This window comes from Acartia tonsa, chromosome 5 (assembly GCF_053477335.1).
Source record: "Acartia tonsa isolate MP-2025a chromosome 5, ASM5347733v1, whole genome shotgun sequence".
NCBI lineage: Eukaryota > Metazoa > Arthropoda > Copepoda > Calanoida > Acartiidae > Acartia > Acartia tonsa.
In genome coordinates, this window is record NC_137264.1 from 14,267,022 (window position 1) to 14,294,744 (window position 27,723).

At 31.7% G+C, this 27,723-nt stretch overlaps 2 protein-coding genes across 2 annotated transcripts; one reads left to right on the plus strand and one right to left on the minus strand.

Annotated features, from left to right (window-relative positions):
• Window positions 1-1,683: 1,683 nt before the first annotated feature.
• Window positions 1,684-4,003, minus strand: LOC145318802 (uncharacterized). The gene is made up of 2 exons (XM_080160389.1): window positions 3,851-4,003; window positions 1,684-3,489 (listed from the first exon to the last, which is right to left on the minus strand). Exons 1-2 carry the CDS (start codon window positions 3,906-3,908, stop codon window positions 1,787-1,789), a joined length of 1,761 nt encoding a protein of 586 aa, XP_080016515.1. The 5' UTR covers window positions 3,909-4,003; the 3' UTR covers window positions 1,684-1,786.
• Window positions 4,004-12,107: 8,104 nt separating this feature from the next.
• Window positions 12,108-25,386, plus strand: LOC145318828 (uncharacterized). The gene is made up of 17 exons (XM_080160466.1): window positions 12,108-12,746; window positions 13,600-13,700; window positions 14,923-14,969; window positions 15,349-15,376; window positions 16,094-16,154; window positions 16,724-16,831; window positions 17,340-17,444; window positions 18,511-18,558; window positions 19,246-19,308; window positions 19,573-19,634; window positions 19,982-20,076; window positions 21,060-21,111; window positions 21,192-21,236; window positions 21,364-21,434; window positions 21,803-21,868; window positions 22,222-22,307; window positions 24,924-25,386. Exons 1-17 carry the CDS (start codon window positions 12,685-12,687, stop codon window positions 24,973-24,975), a joined length of 1,152 nt encoding a protein of 383 aa, XP_080016592.1. The 5' UTR covers window positions 12,108-12,684; the 3' UTR covers window positions 24,976-25,386.
• Window positions 25,387-27,723: the final 2,337 nt, after the last annotated feature.

Here is a 27,723-nt window from a genome sequence, read left to right on the forward strand (position 1 = left end):
GTGAAAGTTTATTTGCTTGAAACCAAAGTTTAGCTTTTTCTAGTTCAATGTTTACCCTCTCCTCTAATCTTTTTAAATTGCTATCACTGTGTGCAAAAATTGTGTCATCAGCAAAAAGTGAAGAAAATATATCAATTGCATTTGGCAAGTCATTTATATATAATAAAAACAGTATAGGACCCAGAACACTACCCTGTGGGACTCCATGGGTTATGTTTTGAATAGATGATTTGACACCATTAATTTCTACATATTGAGAACGATTATTTAAATAAGAATGAAACCATTTATTTGATAAACCTTTAAAACCATTATGGTTTAGCTTGGTTAAAAGAATTTGGACATTGCAAGTATCAAATGCCTTTTTTAAAGTCAATGAAGCACCCCAGTGTGTATTCTGGTGTTTGAGAATCAAGACCTTGGTATATTTTCAATAGATGAATTAAGGGCTGTGTTGTGTTGTGCTTGGGTCTAAATCCATACTGATGTTTATAAAGAATATTGAACTTATTTAAGTATTTAAACATTTGACAGGCAACTATTTTTTCCAGTAGTTTAGAAAAGGCATTTAATATACTAATAGGTCTATAGTTATCAAATGAATTATTCCTTCCTGATTTAAAGATTGGCAAAATTTTAGCGCATTTATAATTGTTTGGAACAAAGCCATGTTTAAATGAAAGATTAAATAGGTGATTCAATTTAATGTAGGAAATTATAAAAAGCATTGACTATGCCTTAAGACTTTCCTTAATTATGACTCATCACATCTGAACTAGAATAATAGTTACCATAGCTACCAGGGAAGATGCAGTTATCCTATAATATAAAGAAGTAAGGTTTAATTTGTCTCTAGCTTAAGATTTCGAAAATTACTTTACCAATTGGGTTCTTCATTTTAGGGAACCTTCACATGGGTCTTTTGGAGAGCTTTAAGCTATTTTAATGTTTGCGTTTAAGTCGTGGGATATTTCGAGGCTATTTTTCTCTCATTGCTCTATCCCTTTTGATTACATAAAGCCCCTAGAAGCTGGGGGTGTATACGATAGTGATATTACAAAGCAGATTACATGTTTTTTTTTTAAACTAGTTATCTTACATTACCTAAAAAAATACACATGGACTGCTTTAGTATCATGTGTAAGCATTTCTCCTTGTATGTTTATTAAAACAATGTAAAGACAGATAATTACTAACCTAGTCTAATCAATCTTCTTGTTTTACCTCTTCGTCATGATTTTGTATTCTTATAAATAAAAAAATATTTCTCTAAGATTCTTCATTCATTAAACAATAGAGTAAAACCTTTTAATATCTAAAAATCTAAAAGACTATTGACTTTACGGGCGTGGCGACGCATCAGGTACAAGTCGAAGTCCTCTCAACACTCATCAGACAATTGACCCTTTGATTGCACGACCTTTGTCTGAGAAGGCCTAACTGTGCATGGTAATGCGTTGCACCTATTTTTGGCCAGGGTATTTCCCCTAGTCTAACTAATTATGTTGCTCATCTGTCAAAGCAGCATTAGGAACCATTTTTAACGTCTTTAGTTATGACGCAGTGTCAGACCAATATTCGAACCTTATTAATGATGAGCAGATGTACTATGTGTTGAGCCATGGTCGTGGATAAATCTAAAAGACTATCTTATCTATGTAAACAGAATAATACAAATTTATAAAAACAATTAAGATATATTTATGATATCTATTGGATCAAACATTTTTTAATAGCACACAATGAAACTGAAAACAACACAAAACAAATTTTATTTCCAATTATGTTAGCACCACTTTAAACCAAAAGAACCATTGTTGTCTGGATAACTTTTAACAGTGGCCAATCCACATAATTGACTATTTTTATCTAATGTCCACAGTTGACATGCTGGCTCTAGCTTGCAGGCTGCCTCACACTTTTCTACAGTTCTTGTATAAATAAACTTTATGTATCTATGGTTGAAATATGCAGCAAATTTCTCAATACAGTTTGTTACATTGATTAAGCAATTTTCGTTGGATTGATCAGGGCCATAAGCAAAATCATTGCTACTTTCAGTTACAGACACTATGTGCTTGCATATATAGATTTGGGGTGTCCACCAATTTATCTTCCGAAGTGTCCATTCCCAAATTGAACAAGTTGATGAATTTCTGCAACTGGACAAACATTCTGCTTCTGATGAAATTCCAAATTTTACTTGTTGTCGGAAATATATTGAAGCATTGTCAACATAGCATGTTTCAGTAAGAACATTTGTGTTGGTTGTTGACAGAGTTGATGTAGTTTCTATAGTACGACTTGAGGAGGTAGTTGGAGTAGAAATTATAGTAGTTGAAGCTGCTGTAGATACTTTTGTTGTAGCTGCATCCCCACATTTGATACTCTCATCTCCTAAACTTGAAAGCTCAAACCTTCGTTCATTTAAATACCTTGCACTGTTTGCAATTTTCAGTTCTCCAGTGGGTTGTCCTGATTCAGGGTGTATCACGTCAGGGTTGGAAAAGTAGCTGATTCGTCTTGAACCTGGGTATTGTTGATATGCCATGTAGGTATAGTAGTCTTTCTCTATAAGGTAACCATAACCATCACCACTATTTGGAATATTTTTTAAGGCTTCTCTATTATGGTGCAAACCAACAATATGCCCAATTTCATGTGGAACTGTTTGAATACAGTTGTATCTAGCACTTCCTACTGTTATTCCTAAATCCAAGGTCATATAAGCCATACCACAAATTCTTGGAGAATCTGGATATGATTTGACCAGCAGAAATGCAATATCAGCTGATCCACGCAGATTTTTATTGTTGGTTACTGGATCATTGTTTTTGGATTGTTTCATACTTCTAAATTTTTGCAAAATATCATCAGCAGTTCCAACATCATTAATTGTTGCTGGTTCAATACAATGCACATGAGCTCGCATATAAACTTTTGAATTTATGTATCCTTTGTTCAGTTCATTGATTAGGATATCAACATATTGGTTTACATTATTGGTTGCAAACTCTGGGGTGTAATAAAATTTAATAGAATAGTTAGCGATTGTTTTAGAATCTGACTGACTTATATCTGGAGCAAAATTATTTTGAGAATCATCAGGTTTAGCATCAATAGGGTCATCATCTCTTATGTTGGAGAAATCCATCCTCTTTATGACATGTATATCATCACCACAATACTCTATAGTGAAATCAGAACCATTATTTAGTGAACCATACGCATAAACACCCCCAGTTACAGAATTATAATTCAGATTTAAATCTGCATTCTTATTTTTATAGTAATAAATCTTAAATTCTTCATTTCTAGACTCAACTAGATTATACTTTACATCAAGCTGTTTGATTTCTAGTTCTGTGTTGCCAAGAACAGAAGGATCAAGTTTGACTTGTTGACAAGAAACAATTTGTTCTCCATCACAACAGGGGAGCTTCTTATCTACTGGTGTTGTGGGGTTCAGCAGGGATCCTCCTTGGGAACCTAAATAATATAGAATTTTAAAAAAGTGGAATAAAATATATATATGTTTTTATTGAAAATCCCAAGATGTAGTCAAGTATTTCTCATAATGTCACCTTTAAAATTTCTAATGCAATCAGCATAAGTGAGTAGAATTAGTTGATGAACACAATCCTAATAAACCATGTATAGGTCAGACCTCCCCCCCCCCCTCTAAAAAATGGTTCAATTGCAAGTAAATATTGATAGTGAAAATAAACTTATAATATATAATAACAATTTATAATTAGTTACCTATTCACCTATGTTAATGACTTTGATTACTATATCATTATTTATTTACTTGAGAAGCTGTCAATATGATATTCAATAACTCCTTTACCTAGTAAGAGATTAGCCACAATTAGGACAACTACTTTGATACAATCAAATTTTGACATCTTGGTAGAATTTCTCTTCAAGTTTAGATTTTTAATTCTTTATAGTTTTTTATATCTTTTTGAAATAATGTCTTCAGTAAAACTACACAGAAAATGAATTCATTATAAAGAAAATCAAGTTAGATGGACTAGATATTACTTGAGACACATATGTTTTTTTTTCTCAATAAATTTTACTATTGACTTTTATATTTTAATGAATATCTCTGAATTAAAGCCTGCTAAAATAAAGAAAAATAGGAATAAAGAGTGTAAAAGTGTACAAAAAAAATATTTTATAGATTGTTTTTTTTTTATGATCTTTGAACATTTATGTTTAAAAAAATGTCCTATTGTCATTATTTCTCGAAACATAAGCCTGTTGTATTTCAATCAAAACACACAGGACAGAGATAAAACAACAAAAAATGTAATACCTTTTTAAAAAGTCAAAGAAATCTTAGTCATTGTTCTATTCTACACATTGAAATGTGACAAAAAAATATGAAATATTTTAGCACCCTTTCTAATATTACAATAGTTTAAACTATAAAAATAATGTAGCCTTGACTTTTTTTGAAACACTTGCACTTTTTTTATACATTTTGAATGTGTGTTTTAAGCATAAATAATTTATAAGTTATCTTTGCAAAAAAAAAATCGTTATTAAGTCATTTTTAAGTCTGATCTTTAGCTATTTTGACAACAATGTATAAAGGGAGGGTAAACACTTTTTCAACCATTTCAGTTAACCTACAATGTTATTGAAAAACAAAAAATAATTGCACTTTTTTACCAAAAATTAACCAATAATGTGATCCGATTGTTTTTACACTGTATTCCTCTTGGTCTGATTAAGTAATTATGGATTTAGACTTTTATGTATTCATTATAATATATATTAAATAAATATATTGCATTGTATAAGAAGTATTACATTGCAAAAACCCTTTAATTGAAAATGTATCAATTCCACCCCATCCCCCCCCCAAAAAAAAAAAATTTCTTTATATCTTTTTAAAAGTTTATTTGGCATATTATCAGTGTCTTTTTAACCACCAACATTAAACTAAACTCTAAAAAAAATTCTATTGCTTTTATTCGGGGAGGGAAGACACATTGCACTATAAATTACACTTGTTTCCAAAGTTTCATATTACACATGTTCCCTTTGGCTCAAAATCTTTAGAATTTCTTAGTAAATTCTGATTGCTTGCTTTCAAACCATGAACCTAACTTTTAAAGAACTCAATTATTTTTCGAGTCATCTTTAATCTAGAAGGAGGGAGAGGACAATTAACTGTAATTTTATATTAGAACCCAAATACATATTGGTATTTCTTAAATTCGTATTAGTTGATTAAAAACTAGTAGTGTGTAAACTTTTCAACATATAAATTTAACTACCAAAAGGGTAATCTTATTTATTATCATTTAATATCCCTTTGTTAATACCAAAAGATTTAATAAGTGAGGTTGAGGGTTTGGGCGTGTTCCACTAGAGGCTAAAAGGGAAATTACCATAACTAATAATCAATCATACCCTTAGTGTAATGTTACTGACATTCAATTTCTTACAGAAATCCAGGGAGATAAAGGGATAAGACAATGGCCGATAAATTGGCGTACATCCCCAATAGTGATACACAAAAGTATCCCTTCTGTAATCTACAATTAGTTTGAACGCTCAACTTGATGAAATAAAGTTAATACTAAAATATTACATCACTGCATGTAATATTGTATGTCTAGAAAAAATAATTCAGGGATCTAAAGGGATAAGCCGTTTGAACTCTCAACTTAATGATCCAACCAATTAAAATTCAATAAAAGTCCCCAAAACTGTTAAACAAGCAAATAAGGAAACTTTGTTATAAATCTTTGGGTACTGTTGTAATAAACAGGCCAATGTCCCCTCCCTTTGGACAAAACTGGGGAGTTACAGTCAAATACAAATCCGATTTTGTACAGTATATTTGTTTAGGGGATTTCTTGTGTTTTACAAATATATTTAAAATGATATTTTACTAAAATGTAAAAAAACAGAGATTTTTGAAACCAAAAATTACTTAAACTTGTAAAATCGGTATTCTAGTGGTTATTGGCCCTTGTACTTTTAAAACGTATGTACATTCTCAGTCTACGCGGTAACATTCACAAAAACTAGAGGAATAAGAGTGTTATTCATATTTTTAAAAGGACCATTGAAAAAAAAATTGGATTGGATTACCATATCTTTATTGTAATAAAACAGCTAGATTTTAAAGGCCTTATAGTACATTTACCCTATTTTTATTAATTTAAAAGATATATTTCTAAATGAAATTAATGTTATCTATCTATATATCTATCTATCTATCTATCTATCTATCTATCTATCTATCTATCTATCTATCTATCTATCTATCTATCTATCTATCTATCTATCTATCTATCTATCTATCTATCTATCTATCTATCTATCTATCTATCTATCTATCTATCTATCTATCTATCTATCTATCTATCTATCTATCTATCTATCTATCTATCTATCTATCTATCTATCTATCTATCTATCTATCTATCTATCTATCTATCTATCTATCTATCTATCTATCTATCTATCTATCTATCTATCTATCTATCTATCTATCTATCTATCTATCTATCTATCTATCTATCTATCTATCTATCTATCTATCTATCTATCTATCTATCTATCTATCTATCTATCTATCTATCTATCTATCTATCTATCTATCTATCTATCTAGAGTGGTAAAGGAAATGTTAAAGAGACACTCCAAGTGGAAGCTCTGTTTGAGAAAATGGATGCAAATGGTGATAATCAAGTTACCAAGGAAAGCATCAAGATTTATTATTTCTCTCTCTCTCTCTCGCTTTCTTTCTCTAGTTTAGAAAGAGAGTATATACTATCTAATAAACTTTGTCTCTCCATGTGTCTGTTTGTAACGCTTTAGGTGAATTAATGTAATTTTCTTGGCTGCTAATTAATATATTTGTAATAAAGATATCCCTAACCAAAGAACTACCAGAAAACAAATTACTTGGTCTGTCAGTCTGTCGGTCATGCTACTAATATACTTATTTATTGTTGTCTGTATTACACCAATCTATGTTTTGATTTGAGGGGGGGGGGGTAAAAATTTCAATTATGCTTTTCTCACCCACTGGCTAAAACCTGGGCACGTCACTATTCTTATCTCCTAAAATCTCTGTAAATAATGGACATAATGGTCCTTATTCTTAAAGATAAAATCAGGGGTTGTCATTCAGCGAACTTATTCAATTTGAAATTGCTGAAAATTAAATATTAAAACTTGTTTTTTGATGTAACTGAAGCGAGGTGGGTAAGAAGGGGAAGAAATAAGGGGAGAGGGTTGTGGAGAAATTTCTTTTAGAATTGTTTGTTAGAATAGCAGTACCTATTCCCTGGATAAAAATAAACATGCTTTCATATTAGGATGAGATTGTTATAGCTGGTTTGGAGGATAAATTATTCATTGAGTGGCTGAATTAACTTTTCTAAATTTAAATAAAATTGTTATTTATGATTATGAAAAAATTTCCAAGAAAATATAACAAAAAATATTTGTTTTTTTTTGATGATGCGTAAAAATCCTGTGTAAACGTTGATGCATTTATTATATGAATAAATATATAAACATAGATTTATAATAGAGACAAATGGCAGATACCTTTTTCTTCTGCCAATTTTATTTTGTTCTTTTTGACCTGGCTGTGTTTTCATATTTCCTTTCTATCTGATTAATTTCAAAGACCCAGCACAAAATTGATAGCGGGACAAAGATCAGCAATGTGACGTCATAGAATGACGGATTAGGGGATTTCCTTCCCACTTCTCCTCTCATCTCCCTCTTTTTTATGACGTCACATGGGAGATTTTTGAGACTATTTGAGGGTAGAGTTCAATATAGCTCATCCCCTATTTTTACTTTAATATTGCAGAAGGGGGGGGGGGGTGGTACTTGAAATTTCCAATCTTATGACAATTACAGATATATTGAGTTCAGACAACACCGCGATATACCAAAGACCCTAAAAATGGTGCAATGAAGTTAAAAATAAGAGACAAAGGTTGTAGAATCAAGGAATTGGTTTTATGTTGTCTTTTGCTCCTAATCTTTTTGTTTGTTTGTTATTTTGGTTTATAAAGTATATAAATTGAAACCTATAAAAGCATAAGTTGGTAAATAAACCCATTACATAACAAATAAACAAGCAGACTCTACTTTGATAAATTCAAATTTTACTTAATTTTGTATAAAGTAGATTACCAATAAATAAATCAAATTTCTGTTGTTATCTAATGTAAATAATGATGAAATAAATTATAAATGTCATTTAATGAAAATAACACCAAAGACTGCCCTTTTAAAGATAACATTTATAGAAGGGTTTATTACTTTTAATTCCTATAAACAAGTTTGACTCAAACCATGGAAGCAAAGAAGTTGGGAACTTAACATTCAAAGTTCATTACAAGTACCCAAAGTTTTGAGTCTATTAATAAGAAAACATGGTTATAAAACTTTGGGTACCAGTGTAATTTCTCCTCTACCTCTAATAGATATAAAATATCTTTAATATTATATTTTTATATTTAACAAGAAAATTGTATTGTATAATATGATTCTAAAAATTAAACTATAAAATGACTTAACGGAACTAAAATGTTACCTAATAAATCATATTTTCTTCATGTATCTCTAATATCTTTAACTTCATGAAGGAAGAAAGTAATATTTCTGAGTTGGAGAGGGGGGGGGATTAAGTTATAACACCTAACAAAATTAGAAAAAATAATTTAACCCTTTACAGTCGGGCCCTTGCCGCACCTTAATCGGTTGGGGGGGATGGGGGCGTTCAACGCCCACCCCTTTTATGTCAGTTCCTATTAGAGCTAGAGGGCTAATTTTTTTTGTGCAAGTCCCCTGTTTGATAATGAATTTCCGACCTTTTATAAGTCTAAGTCAATTTTCGCTTCCTTCACCCTTTTATTTGACAACCTTTGTTTTTAAGTCTTTTTTTACTTAAAAATTTCAAACGGCTGTAATTTTCTGATTTTTGAAGCTAGAATAACAATTTTTTTCCAAAAAATGTTTATCTATATGTAAATTTTACATTAGAATTATCAAAATATAAATTTCAGCAGCCGCAGCTGTACTTGGGAGCTGCCAGCCGTCGCAGTCGGCGGTCGGCGGGAAAACGGCGGCGGATCTTTATAATACGTTATGTAGGCATGTAAGAAAAGCTTAAGTTTAAAATTTGAAGTCTCTAAGTAAAAAATTGCGGCCACAGGAGCCTTTTAAAGATTTCTGAAGACCTGGAGGATCAGAACCTGCAGGATCTTACCTGGAACCTGAAAGTGACTTGAACACCTGTATTTCATATCAGGATGTACTACTAGAGGATATTTTAGTATTTTGGTATGATAAAATGCTTTGTTTTAGTCAAAAAATATTTTTGCTCTTTACCTGGATGACCCTGCCAGGTTTGCTGGCATCCTGTGTCCGCCAGGATGGAGATATTCAAAAAATCCCAACTCTCAGTTATATGTCATACCCATACTTAAAAAGTCACGCAGTTTGGGCTCTTTATCTTTCACACATAGAAAATGGAATAGAAAAAAACGGAGGGTGGGGGGCGTTCAACGCCCCCCCCCCTCTCCGACCGTTAAGGGTTAAAAAAGGGAGGAGTGGAGTTAAACCTCCTCAAGACATCAATACTTTTAATACTCAATCCTTGTTAGGAAGTCCTAATTTAGCGTGGCAATAAATCAACCAAAATTTAAGCTATGGCATTGCCCCACACTATTAATAGCCATACTACTAAAAGCAGCGCAGTTGGCACATTTTTTAACGTCTTTAGTGATGACGCAGAATTGTACTTTAGACCCATCAATATCTCATTTCTTGCTAACCACTGAACCGATATGGATATTTTTTTTCAATAAAGCTACTTATATGTCCAGTTAAGGTATAAAATTATTTTTTTTTTTTGGGGGGGGGGGATAACTCCACCTTTCCAAGAGTAATCGCCCTTACCAAATATCCCCTACTCGTAAACAAATATTTTACTTTTCGTTTCTAAGCTTAAATTGAAATTGGATGATCGATATGACCCCTCCTGATCCATTAATTAAGCGCTCCTAAAGGCGTGTAGCCGCTTGTAAAAACTAAAAAAGAAATAAAATAGTTTCCTTTTAAATCTGACTTTTTCTGTATTTGTTATCTTCCTTTAGACTTAACTCGAATACGGTGTACAGTTACCCAATACCTCAAAAATGTACCCAAGTAAAATAACTACAAGATTTTATCAACTAAAATACTGATCCAAAAAGTTGAATAGATATTAGCTTAAACAATTTTATTTAAATTGTACATTTTAGTAAATAAAACTTTTTAAAAATATCTGTAAAACTCGAGAAAAAATAATATGTACTAAATGTGAACTGTACAAAATCGGACCATAAATTTCATGTCATCCTGATATACGTATTTACAAATTACCCTACAATGTAGTTTAAAAAGACATTTTTTCTTCATTTTAAAAAGCGAAGCTTTTCTATAATTAGGTCCGTCGGTTCGTAACGGTTAGCTCTTTTCTTTAATTTAAACAGGTTTTAATTGTCCTATCGATATCAAATTTTGCATGGTGATTCCTGTAGTAGTTAGGTACGATCTAGAAAGCGTAGCAGCTCTATATATGTTATTAGAATGTCCGCACATCCATTTTAAGATGTTGATTTTTAACTTTTTTTACAACAAATTTTTATGTGATAAAATTATCCGATTTATCTGATTTTTGGAATACTGATTTCTAAGTACAATGTTATACGCAAAGCATCTCTATAATCAAGTTCTAAAATATAAGTATGTCCATAAACAATATCCTGTATTTGATCAGTCTTTCAACAAATTTACTTTTATACGTTTTTATTCTGATTATTCAGTTCTGACACTCTATAAGTGTTAATTTTTGTTTGTTCTACTATTTTCGAACTTTTATGGATGTTGTCATCATTATTCACCTAATTTTAGTTGCTAAGTTATGCTATAATAATAATAAATCCGGCTGTTTGAACGTACAGATCTAATTGTAAAAGTCAGAATCAGTCAAGCTATTTCAAACTTACATGATGAATCTTGTAGCAATATGAGATAATCTTGAAAGTTTAAGAACTGTCAGATTTACTTAGTGAAAAATAAGTCAGGGAGGGAGGGGACATTAGACTTCAAAAATATTACGGTACAAAAAGATTTAAGCCACGTTGGATTAAAAACTTTGGGTACTTTTATTTGATTTTGATAGGTTGGCTCACAACTAGTAGTGTCCAAACTAATCAACCAATAATTTTGATTTACAAAAAAAGTAATTTTGGAAATCATCATGTGGATGGATGTACAAAATTTTTTAACTATTTTTAAAATATTTTATAGATCTACAGAGATACGAATGGCCGGTAAATTGATGTACATCCCCAATTATTATACAAAATTTCACCCCTTATATAGAATTAGTGGTTCAATCGTTTGGACACTCAACTTAATGAACCAACCAATAAAAATTCAATAAAAGTCCCCAAAGTTATAAAGTCAAAATAAAAGGGAAATGCTATTGAAAAACTTTGGGAACTGGTGTAATAAACGGCTCAATGTCCCCTCCCTCACTGTAAATAATTGTAGTTAACTCAACTGTTTCGTATGCGCACTAAAAAGATTAATAGAATAATTTTTAGATACGGGGTGATTTACAACGTGTTTAGTAATTGTTTACATTTAGTCAAGATAAAAGTTATTTATAAAATGTTATTTAAGTTTCTGATTGTCATTACTCATATGAGTAATATAAGTGAATCCCAGCAGACAACAAACTGTATGATTGGATAGTCTTCTAATAAATTGGACGTTTACCCTCAAAGTGTCTTGTAAAGTAAAGAAACTCAACCCAACCCCCTTATTTTGAAACAAAATTGAAAAAAAGGCGAAGAAGTGGGTGTGAGTTTTAGTTTTTAAAATTTTTTTTTTAGACCAGAAACCCAGTATTAGTGTCTGACTGATTATGACGTAAAAAAAAAATTAGCCAATGAGAGGCCATTATTGACCAATGGTAAAATTTATAGTGGTCTCTCATTGGCTAATTATTTCTTTTACGTCATAATCAGTCCGACACTTTTACTGGGTTCTTAGACCAGGATATGTTGTTGTCAAACCCAATTATTTGTTTTTAAAGGTTTGATCCTAAAATGTTTACTATACAGTCGCTACAAACCGCCATTTTTTACGCTGACCAATTGCCAGGGGCGGCCGACGGCCACCGTAGACCGCTTCAGTCGTCGAAACTCAATGTGAAAATGATTAAAAAATTAATTTCTTGATAATCCTTCTAATAAAGTAGGAGGATGTCAGCTTGTCTCTGTATTTGTATCCAAGGATCTCACTCACCGCTAAACCAATATGGTTCTTCTTTAATTGGAAGCTTCTTATAAGTACTGGGAAGGTTTTTAACTATTTTGTGGGAGAGATACACCACCCTCCCATTATAAATCGCCCTTAGAAATAATACCCCTCCCCCTAAGTTTTTTGCTTTTTGGTTTTTAAATCTAAATTTAAAAATCGGTTATCGAATTCAACAAAAAATATATTTGGTTAAGGTAAACCCCTATTGGAATAGAGGTTCTATAGGTTAGGGTAGCACCATTACTGATAATTAATTTATTTTGTGTTTTAACAGATATTATATGATGCTTTAATTATACTGAAGAATAAACAATGATGAAATTAATTGCTGTAATTCTTTCCACCCTTACTTTACAAGTTAATGCTCAGTCGAGGTTAGTAAAATCCATATAATAAAATATCAGAATGTCTGTTTGTTTGTTTGTACCAAAGGATTTCGCTAACTGCTGAACTGATATGGTTCTCCTTCTCAGGGGGGAGGGGGGTTGGGGTGTACCAAATTTCAATAGGTAAGGAAAAAAACATTTTTAGGGGTAAGTTTTAAAACCCCTCCCCTTGCCCAAGTGACTCTACCCAAATTTTGGTGGATAGGAGTTAAAAACCAATATTCTGGGATGTTAGTTTACCATAAAATTAAAAACTAAAATCTTTAATCCGCGCGAATTGAAAATTTAGTTGAAAAATTTCACTAAGGTATAATATAATATATTAATTTCCAACAAATGAGGGGTACCTATTGCCCACCCAAATGTAACTAAGGGGTATAAACACTACTTTACCCCCTTCCCCCTTTCGGTACCCCTTCCTTGCATGCACCCTGTAAGTGTAAAGGAATGATATACATATTTTTATTACCTATTGCCCAATTGAGGCGGGATTCTCCTTTGATTTCAAGTGATCATCTAGAGAATCTAAGGGAATCATCCACTTGTAATTGGATGCAATACTTATAAGCCCACTGGTGGATATTAAGTTAAGTAACATCCAACAGACAACCAACCCTTTCATTGCACGACCTTTGTCTGAAAAGTCCTAACTGTGCATGGTAATGAGTTAAGCGTGTTTATGGGTCAAGGCATTCCCACATCTCAAATTATTTATGTCTTTCACCTGACTTAGCAGCAATAGTCTTTAGTTATGACACGATGTCTGTCCGAGATTCGAACCTATCACCTACCTGGCGACAAACGGATGCGCAACGTGTTTATTATAAAATGATATATTTAGTGAAGAAATTGCTCTGATTATTGGCGGCGTTGAGAAGATTGATGGCGGGGGTATTACTAATGAAATTCTAGATGTGGAGGTGTATGCTCCTTTCAGTCAAGGTAAGTTTGGTAACCAGGGATCTAAAGGGATAAGACAATAACCGATGAATTGAAGACACACAAAATTACCCCTTCTGTAGATTAAAACTAGTGGTTGAATCGTTTGAACACTTAATTTAATAAAGTTCCCAATATTGTTAAGCCAACAATGAAGAGACCGTTATTATAAAACTTTGGAGTCTAGTGTATTAAACAGTCCATTGTTCCCTCTCTCTGTTTGTAACAAACCTGAATATCGACTCCAAAAATTGGCGTATTCCCTCAAATTTCCATGTTGAGCACTGAACCTACCCTCCCCCTTTTTTTAAATTAAAGGGTGAGCAAAAAAAAATGCGTACCTTTTTAAAATTCAAATTGCACGGCTTGTGTTAATGGTAGAAAAATGTTATGCATATCGTTAGAACCGATTTGAACTCTATTTTTTGGAAATATAAGAACGATTCTTCTGCTACGTATAGTTAGGGAGCTACGTGTTAAAATGTCCCAACTGATGAAAAACTTGACTTGCGAGTAAATTTTAAAATATAACTAAAAATTAGAGAAGATATTTTACAAAAAGAGATGCCTACATTTTTAAATTTCAAATTGCGCAGCTTGTGTTAATAGTAGAAAAATGTTACGCATACCGTTAGAACCGCTATGAACTGTATTTTTTGGAAATATAAGAACGGTTCCTGTGCTACGCATAGTTTAGGAGTCAGATGGTAAAATGTCCCAAAATTTATTCGCAAGTCAAGTTTTAAGTCAGTTGGGACATTTTAACATGTAGCTCCTAAACTATGCATAGCACATGAATCGTTTTTATATTTCCTAAAAATAGACTTCATAGCGGTTCTAACGATATGCATAACATTTTTCTACTATTAACACAAGCCGCGCAATTTCAATTTTAAAAAGGTACGCATTTTTTTTTGCTCACCCTTTAGTTAATAATTGGGGGGATTGAGTAGTTTATCGATGGTTTGCTTAGCATTTTAGGTCAAGTTAGGTTAGGTTGTGATGGGTTATGGATGGCCCCGCAAGGTTAAGGTGCTGCAGGTGGAAACACAGCAGTGGCGTTGTCCACTGCCATGAGACTAAAAACTACCCCCTCCCCTATTTAAATCTTTATTTATTAAAATTAAGGTTGACATCTACGTCCAAGGTATTGGATAAAATATTTGTTTTTACGCGATTTGGACCTTTTGATGCTGCATGTGCATATGATCCATTTCTTGTTTAGATTTATTGGACAGTTTCCTACCAGTCCCCAATTTAAAACAACACATCAGGAAATTAGCAAATTTAGTTAGAAGAAGTTTTGTTACTGTATATCTGTACTAGTGGCTTCGCCCCAGCCCTTGGGGGCATTGCCCCAAGAGGGAGTAAACTGGATTTGATCAACTCAAAAAAAATATAAAATTTTTTTGGCCTTTTTAAATTTTAGTACTATTTTTTTTGTGGGGGTATTTTTCTTTTTTGGAGAACAGTGGTTACTAATATCTAAAGCTTTAGACAGACAAACAGAAAGACATCGTTATACTTTATATTATACAAGACAAGATATCTATGCAGGGATATGATAATATTATAGCACAGACATACATATAAAGTTAAGAGTAGCTTTACAACAACTATGTATATTCTTTTTGAAAATTTGCCAAATACTAGTTTTGTTAAAGCAATATATCGGGAAGGTAAGTTTTCTATGTATCTTTTATAGTAACGAAGCGCAATCTTTAATTCTCTGTGTCTGTGACTCTGTAATCCTATAAGAAAAATATGATTTTTTCTGCTGCTTTGAAAAATTAAATTATTCTTCTCCTATTAGAGAGCAAACAACTTACTTGATATGTCGGTTTGTCGGTCATGATACAAAATATGTTGTATATTTTCATATAGGTTACCTGATTTTTTTTATTCTCTCTCTTTTTTTAAAACCACTAAACATCTTCCCATTAATTAACTTCATCCGTTTGTCTATCATACAATTTTTTCCTCAGCTACTTATTGATGTTGTCATTCTTATAGACATTAATTTTTTTATCCATATTTCAATAATACTCAGATAGACAAATACTTTGCCATCTAGACATCTACTAACTATATATCCTTATGATAAAGTAACAGGATGTCTATCTCTGTGTACCGAAGGATCTCATTAACCGCCGAACCGATATGGTTCTCCATTTACAGTGTAACTTCTCATAGGCCCTGGGAAGTTTAATAGCTATTTATTGGGAGGATACCATCACCCTCCCAAGAGAAATCACAAAAAAAAACAGAACTAACCAAATCTAGCAGCGAAATTTTTTTGTTTTGTTAAACAGCTGATCTAGACATAGATTTGAAAGAAAACATTTTACATGACCTTAAAGGCCTTTAGGGGCATAGCCGCTACTCTATATATATAGGAGAAGATGGACAGGGTGAAGTTCTTGCTTGTGGTTTAACTAATCCTGCTAATGATAATATGTAAGTAAATATTTTGTGCTTTTCATCAAAGTGTCTATTAGTGGCAGTTTTTTTTATTCGGGAGGCCCAAACCCTGTGGTGTCACAACACTACAAGGTTACCAAGTACCCAATATAATGTTCCAGGACAAACGCAGGAGTCCCAAACGTCGGAGTGGTCAAACGCAGGAGTGTTAAAATATTAATTTAAGTAAGCATTTCTATACAGGTTAGGTTAGGTTAAGATATGAATATACAAATAAGTCTCCCCGCAGGGGTTAGTAATTTAAAAAATAAAAATATGGTTTAAAATTGGTTAGGTTAGGTTAAGTGTCCACTCAAGCGTTTGTCCTTGGACCATCTGACCTAAAATATTGAGAAGATCTCAGAAGATCTCAAGTGTCTCAAATATCAAATTTTTTTTCGTTTTTTTGTGATTTCTCTTGGGAGGGTGGTGGTACCTTCCCCTAAAAAAATTTTAAACCTTCCCGGGTTTATGGAAGCTCGGTTCAGCGGTTAGCGAGATCCTTCGGTACAGACAACCAGACAAACACACATCCTGTTACTTTATTATAAGGATTTACTGTTTAGGGAATGTTTCAAGCTGACTCTAGTTGACGGAGAACTAGTATGGCAAGAAGGGTTCAGTGGAAATACTATCAACACTAAATATTGTTCTCTTATTCATCAAGTTAAAACGTTAGTAAAGGGTGTTAAACAGGAAGGGAGGGGACATTGGGCTGTTTATTAAAAGTCTCCATATGAATCATAGGTATATCGGGCAAACATTAGTATCTGGGAAATAGATTTTGATAAGCATTTTGCATTAAATTTTGAATAGTAGCTTAATTAACAGTCACTTCCTATGATTTTAGACTTCTTCTCAAACTTTGTATACAGTGCCCCTAGAAGATATTATAAACTGCTAAATATACAAACTAGTAAATTGGGCATATTAAAGAACGAGAAATTTATAGATTCTCATTTTGAAGGGACTATAACTTGACAACGGAAAGATAAAATACCCAACAAATTATCAAGTTTTTGATATGCTTCTTCTTAATCTGAATACTGTAGTCAAAAATATACACCATGATGAGTTGCATATTTGTTAAGTCAGTATTACTAACTATGTTATTAATGTCAAAAAATTGTCTTAAATTGTTCAATTAAATCAGTTTGATTTATATTCTTTATTTTTTTCTAGAGAAACACATCCAAGAACTTACTGTTATGAAAGCATGGCAAGGAAGGGCAAAGCTTGGTTTTGGTATTCTGGATTGCAGAGTTGGTTTAGTGAATCAGTAATTGAGTAAGACTTTAATTTGAACATCTATATGAAATTGATAACATGATTCTTGTTTATGGGTTGGTTACATGTTTGGGTCATTTCTGAAACTGAGTCATACCTAAATACATATGCCCAGTTCACAAACAACTTTTAGGGGTCGACCGATTTAGTCTGTAGGTCAAACAAGTACAACTAACAATTGCCTTTAAAAAATCGGTCAACCTAAAGCTTCTTTAGGTCGACCTAAAATTTCCAGACCTTTGTCTTTTGTGAACCAGGCTATAAAATCCCAATTCTGCTATGTCAGGCACTTACAATAAGAGTTAGAGTATAGGAGTTAATTGCATTTAATAATCATGAACTAACTATAAGGGCTACCCAACAAAGTATGTGTAAGAGTAAGTTGGACATAATATTGGACTTGAACATTCTAATTAAATACAAATTTTCATACTAGGATCACAATTCATTTTCTAATTCTCATTCATCCAACCCTTTTATTTGTTATTATCTAGCATATTTTTTTAAATTGCATGTTTGAAAGTATGACAACATCCATAAAAGCAATGCTCTGAAATGATATAACAGACGAACATTAACTCTTGTAGAGTGTCAAAACTGAATATACAAAATATGAATATATAAGTTTTGACAAAATTGTACGTTAATTTGTTGCAAAACTTTTTAAATACAGAATTCTGTTTAATGCCATACTGACATTTTAAGGACTTGATTATAGAGATGCTTCGCTCAAAATATTGTACCTTATTGTAATAGGAATCAGTAATAAAAAAATCAGATTAATCAGAGGATTTTATCACATAATAAATTGTTAATAAAAAGCTTAAAAATTAAATGGACGTACGGACATTCTGGCAACGATTATAGAGTTGCTACGCTTTCTAAATCGTACCTAACTACTACAGAAATCACAATGCAAAGTTTGAAATTAATAGGACAATTCTAACATGCCTAAATTAACGAAAAAAGCTATCCGTTACAGACGGACGAACTGACCGACCTTAATTATAGAAAAGCTTTGCTTTCACAAATTGTCAATGAAATTATTATTGGTATCTTGTTTCAGGAACGACATTAGTAGTCAATACTGTTCTGTAAAAATAAACGTTGATGGGTATGTATTGGATAGTTATTTATTGCAATTCTATAATTTACAGCTGCTCACAGATATTTAAATGAAAAATCGTAAAATTAAAACCAGTTTTCTTAGCCCCTAGAGACCAAATGTCCAGGCTTATAAAGCTTATTTTTAAATGAGGTTAGATAAAAGATTATTTAAGTTTATTGAGATGTAAAATCCTGTTTCCTAATAATTCTACCTTCATACCAATTACAAATATCTATAATTTTGAAAAGGCATTTGTCCACCAAGTGCAAATTCTATAAGGGTGACTTGACCTACAACAGCAGGGTGAGCTAACCACTCAAGTAGCTTTGGAACATCCCTATAGAATGAGAAGGAAACACCCACTGGAAGTAAAAAAAAACCCAATCAGTTTACTTGGTGGGTTGACAAACTGGGATTAATAAAAAAACCTTTTCTGTATGTCTTCAAAACCGATTTAAATCTGATGGATTAGAACCGGTACTCAGCAATACACTATGTATAGCATCAAATAACAGACAATTTTCCACAAATATTTAGATAAAAATTATAAGAATAATTCCAGTTTCTTTTGTCCGGGCCTTTGGCCACTCAGTACTAACAAAACTGGTTTTAATCTTATATTTTGATATCTGCAGAAAGCTGTTTATGGTATGATGCGATATATAAATATTCTAACAAATAATACATATTTAGAACAGAAGAACCTGTCATTTTGCATCTTGGAGGTGAAAGCTATCCAAATGAGTTTACTGAATAGTAAGTATATATTTTACAAAAAAAAATTAATTATACTTTAGCAACAAATCAAATGTATGTTAAGGCATTGCTATACATTGAACTAAAGTGGCACAGTCATAAAAGTGTACCTAAATTACCCATCTTGAATTACAAATTGATGGAAATTAAAAATACATTAATAGGGTACTTAGGAATTCCCCCTATAGTGATTGCATCCACGAAGCTAAGGTCACTCCAATCCCCGTCCCCCAAAGTTTAAATTAATTAGATTATATTTTTCAGTCCTCAAAAGTACCCTGTAGCAGTGTGTCCTAACTCAGCAGTTCTTCATCCTTGGTGCAATGGTATTAATATTAGCAAAACTTTAATAATAAATTTACTGGATTGAAAAAAAGTTTTCTTCTATATATAACTCTTTTAATCAACCTGGTGCAGTTATAAGATTAAAACCAGTTTTATAAGCCCCAAGGGGCCAAAAGCTTTGGCTAACCAAACTGATATTAATTATATTATTTTTACTTTCATACTCATGGAAAATTGTTTGTAATACAATCTGATACATAATTTTTCAGTATGGCTGAGAATTGGTTCAGCATCTTTGGGCTAAAAAACTGGTTTTAATCTTATAATTGTACATTTTATATTAGCGGAAAGCTGTTTATAATACGATGCGAGAAATAACTATTATTAGGTACAGATGAAAGAGTAAAGATAGTTGAAAAGGAACTTGCTGTTGGATATGAGTATAATCAAGCGATTGGACCGGCCACCTGCACTACTTTTCCTGTAAGATTTTTTTTATCATCTCTTTTGGCATCACTATTAATAATATGCCTAGTAGTTGTGTGAGAGTCTGACAAAGTAGCAACAAGTATTTATTGAATTTTCAATAAACAAGCTGTAGAATTTCAAGTTAATTAGGTAGAAAGTAAATTAATTTATTAACCTTTTTTATATACTAGTGGCTTCGCCCCTAGCACCTTTACATGTTTTAGAACTTTTAGAACATTTATAACTTTTTAGAATGTTTTGGAACGTTTTAGAACGTTTAAAAACATTTTAGAACTTCTTGAACTTTTTGAATTTTAAAATTTTTAAAGCTTTTTATATCATTTTTATTTTGCTTTAATTGAATGTTTTTTGCATCTAGCCTTTTTGGGGCTTCATCCCTACATGCGAAGGAAGGTTTCCCTAATATTTTGTGATTTAAAAAAAGTTTAACAGAAAAGAAAATGATTTGAAAATTCATAAAATATTAAAATTCTAAAAACTATAGAAAATTTTAAAATGAAAAAAAAATTTTGGGGGGTGAAAATTTTTCGTTTTTTGAGGGGGTAGGGGTGTCCCACCCCACAACAAAATAGCTTAAAACCACCACAGGAACAGTAACTACATTCCCTGAAGAGAAGAGCCCAATCGGTTCAGTGGTTGCTTGGATCTTAAGGGACAGACAGAAGACATCATTCTACTTTGTATTATAGACTAGCGTCTTCGCCCCTAGCCTCTAGGGGCTTTGCCCCAAGAGGTAATTTGATAAAAAAAAATTACCTCTAGAGCTGCCACCACTAATTTTAAATAATTTTTTTTAAGAGTTACAAAAATATTTTTTTGGGGGGGAGAAGGGTTAATAGTTTAAAACCTTCCCAGGATCTATAAGAAGCTTCACTGTAAAGGAGAACAATATAAGTTCAGCGGTTAGCGAGATCCTTTGGGACTGACAAAAAATGCTTACTACTTTATATAATAGGAATAACAATGATGTTTTTTAGGATGATTCTGGTTATCAAGTTGTTATAATAGTACCTAGTGGAACATTGATAGGTATGAAATAATCAAATACATCATTTATCATTCACAATTTTAATATAAATTTTTCTTCAAATGTTTTCTAATTATTTCAGATGCAGTCAAAATATTTAGGGTTGATGAATGTCATATTAGGAATGGTAAGAAATCTAAATGTTTATTTTCTAACAAGCAACTATTGTTTCTATTTATTCTAAAAATAATTGTTTAATTTGGATGTGCTATTGTTCACATACTAACCAATTTTAATTTACATATGAATATAAGGTGCTGGGTCAGACCCTGACCTTTGTACATGGCAGAAGAGGAAAGCACTAACACCTAATGATGACATATTTGTAAGATTTTTATAATTTATTCATTAATATTGATTGCAACAAAATTTCACCAAAAACTTTACCAGATCCTATTATTATTAGTTGTTTTATATAGTTCCACCAGCAGTTACGCCCATAGAGGCCTATAGTGGCACTTTAAATGTATTTTTTTTTCAAGTCTCTACGATACCTAGCTATCTATCCTGCGTTCAAGTTTCCACGATACCTATCTATGTTACGTTCAAGTCTACGAAGATTAAATTTTTTTTCTCTCGATATTTTGTGATTTCTCTTGGGAAGGTGGTGGTAGTCTCCCCCAAACAAACGGACACACATCCTGTTACTTTATAATAAGAATTCAGTTTTATTTATTACATATGTTTGTTTAGATAAAATTGGGAGAGTTAATTGAGTTTGATTCAAAACCCACTATGTTTGGAGGCTTTGTCCATAATGTAAGTTGCAGTTTGAAACCATATAAAATTTTTTTTTGTATAACTTAATAGTATTTTAAAAGACAATTTGTACATCAGAATCTATTTATCCATAATGCTTCAGTACAAAGTTATTTTCTTTGCAGCCATTTATTAAGTAGACTCCCTATACCAATGAGCATCCAATACATGATTTACTTGGTCCATAGGTCTTGCAGTCAAAAATATAAATATTAAATTAAATAAAAACTCAATTTTGATATTTTTCTAACAAATCTTTTTTTGATTTAACATCTGCTCTTTTCCCTTATCTTCAACCTTGATGTTTTTTGTGCTTTGCTATGGATGGTGTCACCCTTGTTAATCTTTACCAGGAATCTAACACAGCTGTGGATTATGTAATACAGTACAATTTGAACACCAATACTTGGACTTCTATTAAGGAGATGTCTAAGACTAGGCAAGTTATTTATCAGTGATTGTTAATAAGGTACCTAAATTAGAACAGAAATTAATTGATGAAATTAAAATTTGGAATTGAAATATTGAATTTAATCAACTTTTCCCATTCTATCAGAATATTCCTTAGTCTTAAAGGAAGCCTGCAAGAAATACCACGCTTTAACTGCTGAAAGACTGCCACAAGTAGACCAAATACCCCAAATTTTAAGCCTTCAGCTTCTATAACAAAAAAGTTCTAGGCATTTTAAAATGACATTTTATGTACATAAAATTTTTGAAAGAATTGCAATGCTCATGTTGAAAACTTTGAAATTAAACTACGTGGCCTAGAAACAAAATTATAAGGATAAGCTTATTTTTGTCATAAATTTAGGTTTCCAGTAACTAATTATATTTTTACAATAAAAATACCCCTTTTTATAGTCAAAATCATTAAAAAAAATTAAGTTTTACTTGCGTTGTACCGAATGTACTGTAGCCAATCAGAAGGCTGAATCAGCTTAACAACCAATCACAGCTAAGCTTGTATTAGTTTACCCCTTTGTTTCCGCTATGATTTTCGTTTTAAAATGCCATCTAAATCGAATTTTTTTCATAGATTTTGACTATGAAATGTGGTGTTTTTATTGTAAAAATATAATCAGTTACAGGCAATCTAAGTTTCTGACAAAGATAAGGTTAAAATTTTGTGTCTAGGCGACGTAATTTAATATTGTTTTTTCTTTTATGAGCATTGGAAATCTTTCAAAAATTCCATTGTACATAAAATGCTATTTTGAAATGCCTAGAACTTTTTTGTTATTGAAGCTGAAGGCTTTAAATTTGGGGTATTGGGATCTTCTTGTGGCAGTCTTTCAGCAGTTAAAGCGTGTTATTTCTTCCTTTAAGTAACTGTTCACATATCAATTTTGGAAAGTATATACTTTCCGGAAGCCAATCTTTATGAGGAAGGTATTTTTAGAAAGGGGAAAATGTGTAGAAAACACCTATGTAAATTAGAAAATCCGCAGAAATCATTTTTAAAAGTTATTGGCAAACATTTGCAATGTTAATTTGCAAAATTAATTTTATGCCCTAAATGACATATTCTGAAATAAATCTTTTATTCAAGTTTATTATCTATGAGTTTAGGACATGCTTAAGACATAAAAAATATTTTCAGTGTTACTTTTTTCGCCCTACATGTGAAAAAAGGCATTTCTCACATTTTATTATAGAAAATTGCATATAAACAAAATAATTTTTTTTTTCTACAGTCAACATAATAATTGGGATAAAATCTTTCATTTTAAATGTAGAAGTTAGATAAAGAATCCTTTTTAGAGCAAATATAGTGCAAAAAGTAACCAAGACGTTTTAGCAAAGTATGAATATCTAATGAAATAGATACTTTTAAATTTTGATATACATATCAGATAAAAATATATAAAAAAGAGATCAAAAACTATAAAACAAGGTATATGTTTTTTCACTCTGTCACTGAATAAAGAGCACTTTTAGGTTTGATTTTAACCAATGCAGCACTTAAACACTCATTTTTCAAGGTAAAAAAAAAAATGAATGCAATTATACAATTAAGTCAGTTTAATAATACAGTAAGCCTTTTTGTAGCAATTTTTTTTTGTTGAAATTATTCTTTGTTTCTATAATAAACTGTATTAAAATCTAATGATTTGAAAATTCATAATTAAGAACTTCATTTTTACACTGTTTAGACATATAAATTACAAAGAAAAAGATTAAATCCTTTAAGTTTGAATAATACTTTATATATTTACATAATAAAAACATTAAAATTGTTAAAGATTAAAAAAAAAGATAAAAATAAGTAATCTTTAAAATCATTTTGTGTCGTCTTCATAAACTATTTCCCCTTTTATATTTTAGTCTGGTAGAATTCATAATTATAAATAACCTTTCTTGAGCATATATATGTTTTATTGAAATTAATTATAAGAATGTAAAACATTTTTTGATTGATTTAATATTAACAATTCACCTAACATTTTGTTATTTTACTATTTTTTGAAACTCTTTTATTCTTATTAATAATTCTATTTAACACAAAAAATTGATAACCTTTATTTCTTGCTTTGTATTCTAATCAGGTATTTTATTTGACTAAATTTTTAAAAACTATACAGCATGCATGTTTGTGTCAATAATTAAGACATTACGGGTTTTTATGTACAAAAAGTTGTTTTAAAGCAAGAAAATAAATATAATCTTTCTGGTAACTAATATACAATTTCGTAGTTTTAGATATGTCTTTATTTTGGTTTCTAAAAAAAGTACTATACCAACAAACATGCATACCTGAAAATTAGTTTCAATATTCGAATTAAACAGGAAAAAGAAACTAAGTCGTCGTTATAATTATTGTTTGTTATTTTTGGTGTAAGGTTTTTTTTTAATGAAACTTTTTTGGATCTCGTTAATTCGATTTCTGCGGATTTTCTGGTTGCCAGAAATGAAATCTACGCATCTTTTTTAGCTAGATGGCATTTGTCTGGTTAACATTGGATAAAAAATTCTTTGGTTGGTTAAATTGAATAAGTGTGTACAACCAATACCATTTGAAATTGTAAAATTTAATTACAATTTGATTATTTAGGGTGAGACATGGAGTTGTCAAAGTTCCTGCCTCTTTTTTAATGAAAGCTTAAACAACTTTTGAACCAACTGATTCCTCAACTGCTTCATCAATTACTGTAGCCTCAACTGAATCCCCAACCAAAGCTCCAACTGCTTCACTTTCTACTCCTGCTCCATCTTCTTCACCTGGTTCAACATCACCTGTTTCACCCACCAATCCAACCAATTCTACTGAGCCTATAGCAACTACTACTGCTGATGCTACAACTGGTTCTGCTGCTACTACATCACCTAATTCACCAACCACTTCTACTGAGCCTTCAACAACAGAAGATGTTGAGGAGACAACTACAACATAATTTTATACTGGTTCTACTGCTGCTACAACTGGTTTTACTGCTGCTTCAACTAGTAGTAGTAGCAGTAGTAGTAGATTTATTTTCCAATATAAAAAAAGACAATAAAATAATATACGATAAAAATAAGCATACATATATTTATAATTATATAATTTCATATTTGTGTTGCTTCTGCAGTTACATTGGCAGCTAAGATGTCGCGGTGTTGTCTCTAGCTGTTGAAAAAAAGTCAACTTCTATGGTTTCTGAAGCTAGAAAAATGTACATATGCACATTTATATCAGGTCCCGTTTTCCCACGTGCAGCTTTTCAGTTCCCCCCTTTTCTACACTTATATTGTGTTCTTTAAAAAAGAAAAAAATTTAGTACTGAAAACCTTTCAGTTGAAAGAGAAAAAAATGAAAAATTAAGAAAAAAATAAAAATAACAATAAAATTTTAAAGGTTTAGATGGCATACAGGACAGAGTAGTCTTGAACATTCAATATTAATAGATTCAATTAGATGTGCTTTAAGTTTATTTTTGAATTGAATTTTGCTGGCTAAATTTTTGATAATTTTGCAATCAAAATCATTCCAAATTATAGGAAAAATTACAGTATGGCAATCTTTTTAAAATCTATCTATCTATCTATGACTGGAATGAGATTTATATTGTGTGTGGGGCATGAGTTGAATAGATAAAAACATTCTGGTGTCTCCACATTTCTACATATAATCATATCATTAGAGTGTGTTTTATATCAGAAAATCATAAAGGATAAGACAATGGACGACATATTGATATACATCCCCAACAATAATCAACCAAATTGCCAAATTGTAGATTGAAAATATTGTTTGAAAACCTTGGAACCTACCAATAAAAAGGGGTGTTTAATTATGACCCATGAGAGTAAGACAAAAGGGAAGGGACAGTTTGTGCTGTTTAATTATATGTAGTTCTGATGATTTGTGATTCATGTGTTGAAGTGAATACACATATAGTTCATATTATAGAGATACATTGGAGTATTATAACAATAATTTTCACTTACAATTATGATTATTCCGTAACTGTAGATCCAAATTATTGGTGGAATAGTTTAAACACTGAAGGTTTTTACAACCGAAGTTTATAAAACTTTCGGTACTAGTATAATTTACTGATAATCGTAAATGTTACTCCATGATAATTATTAATATACCTCTATTCATGGTATTGTGATGTATAGTCCCTTTCTTCCTGACTTAAGAGCAATGCATGTATTTTATAGTTTAGCTTTTAGTTCTTGTGTCAACCGTTTCGGAGCAAGACATTGCTCTGCAACACGACACGAACATAAAAGTGAACAGTTGTCTTAATATTAATATTATTATTGTATGTTAATCTTGTCTTGAATTAATACACTTTATAAGAATATTTAGCTGTTTGTTCTTGCTATTACTACACGTCATTTTGGCGCAGTAGTGTAGTACGAATCTATAGCTCAGATTTTCTTTTAATTGTATTATTTCTTTGCTTTTGGTTTTTGTTCAGGATATTTGTAGTGACCAGGATGGACATTTCTGAATGGAGGAAGATGTCTCAGGTGGAGAAGGATGAGTACATGATTACTTTTTGGGGTACGGTCAAGAATGAGATTCATGCTATTGGGACTAAGATTGATAATGTGGCGGCGGAGCTGGGTGGGCGTATAGCGCCACTGGAGACGAAAATTCAAGAGTTGACGGATAATGTTGATACTAATGTTGCTGCGGTTACTGGACTGGCTACTCGGATGGACGATTTAGAAGATCGTCTTAATAAGGTGGTGGAGCCTAGTGTTGATAATGATATCAAGACTGAGAATGTGACTGTTGTGGATGAGTTTATGACTGGCCAGCAGCGAATTCTTGAAAAGATTGCCCAGCAGAATAGTTTGAATGACCAGCAGAATGGTTCGAATACCCAGCAGAATGGGTCGAATAACCAGCAGAATACCCAGCAGAATGGGTCGAATAACCAGCAGAATGGTTTAAATAACTCTATGCCGTGGCAGAGGACGGCTGGTGGATCTGGAGGATTTGGAGGATCAGAAGAGAAGCCTAAATTGTTTGCTGGTGGTTCTCGGCCTATTTTTGGTGGTATGCAGGGAAATGAAGATAAGATCATAAAACTTTGGGAATTGTCTAGAGTTGATGCTGTGGATAATATCTACAATGGAGTTCTCATGTGGTGGCCAGCCCTTTCTGAGGTTGATGCGGAGGATTTTAATACGCTCAATTTCTTTGAAGCTGGACTGAGTGATTCGCAGGTTAGTTGGTGTAAATCTCTTGTTTATGTACCAGATAGATCTCTGTATGTTTCGCAGGGGGAGGAGAATGTGCATAGGTACAATGAAACGTGTGCTAAACTTGATGATCAGTTCAGAAAAAATGCGCCTGAATTTGCGGTTGACGATGATGTGATTTTCTTTGATGATTATTTGGAGAGATTTTG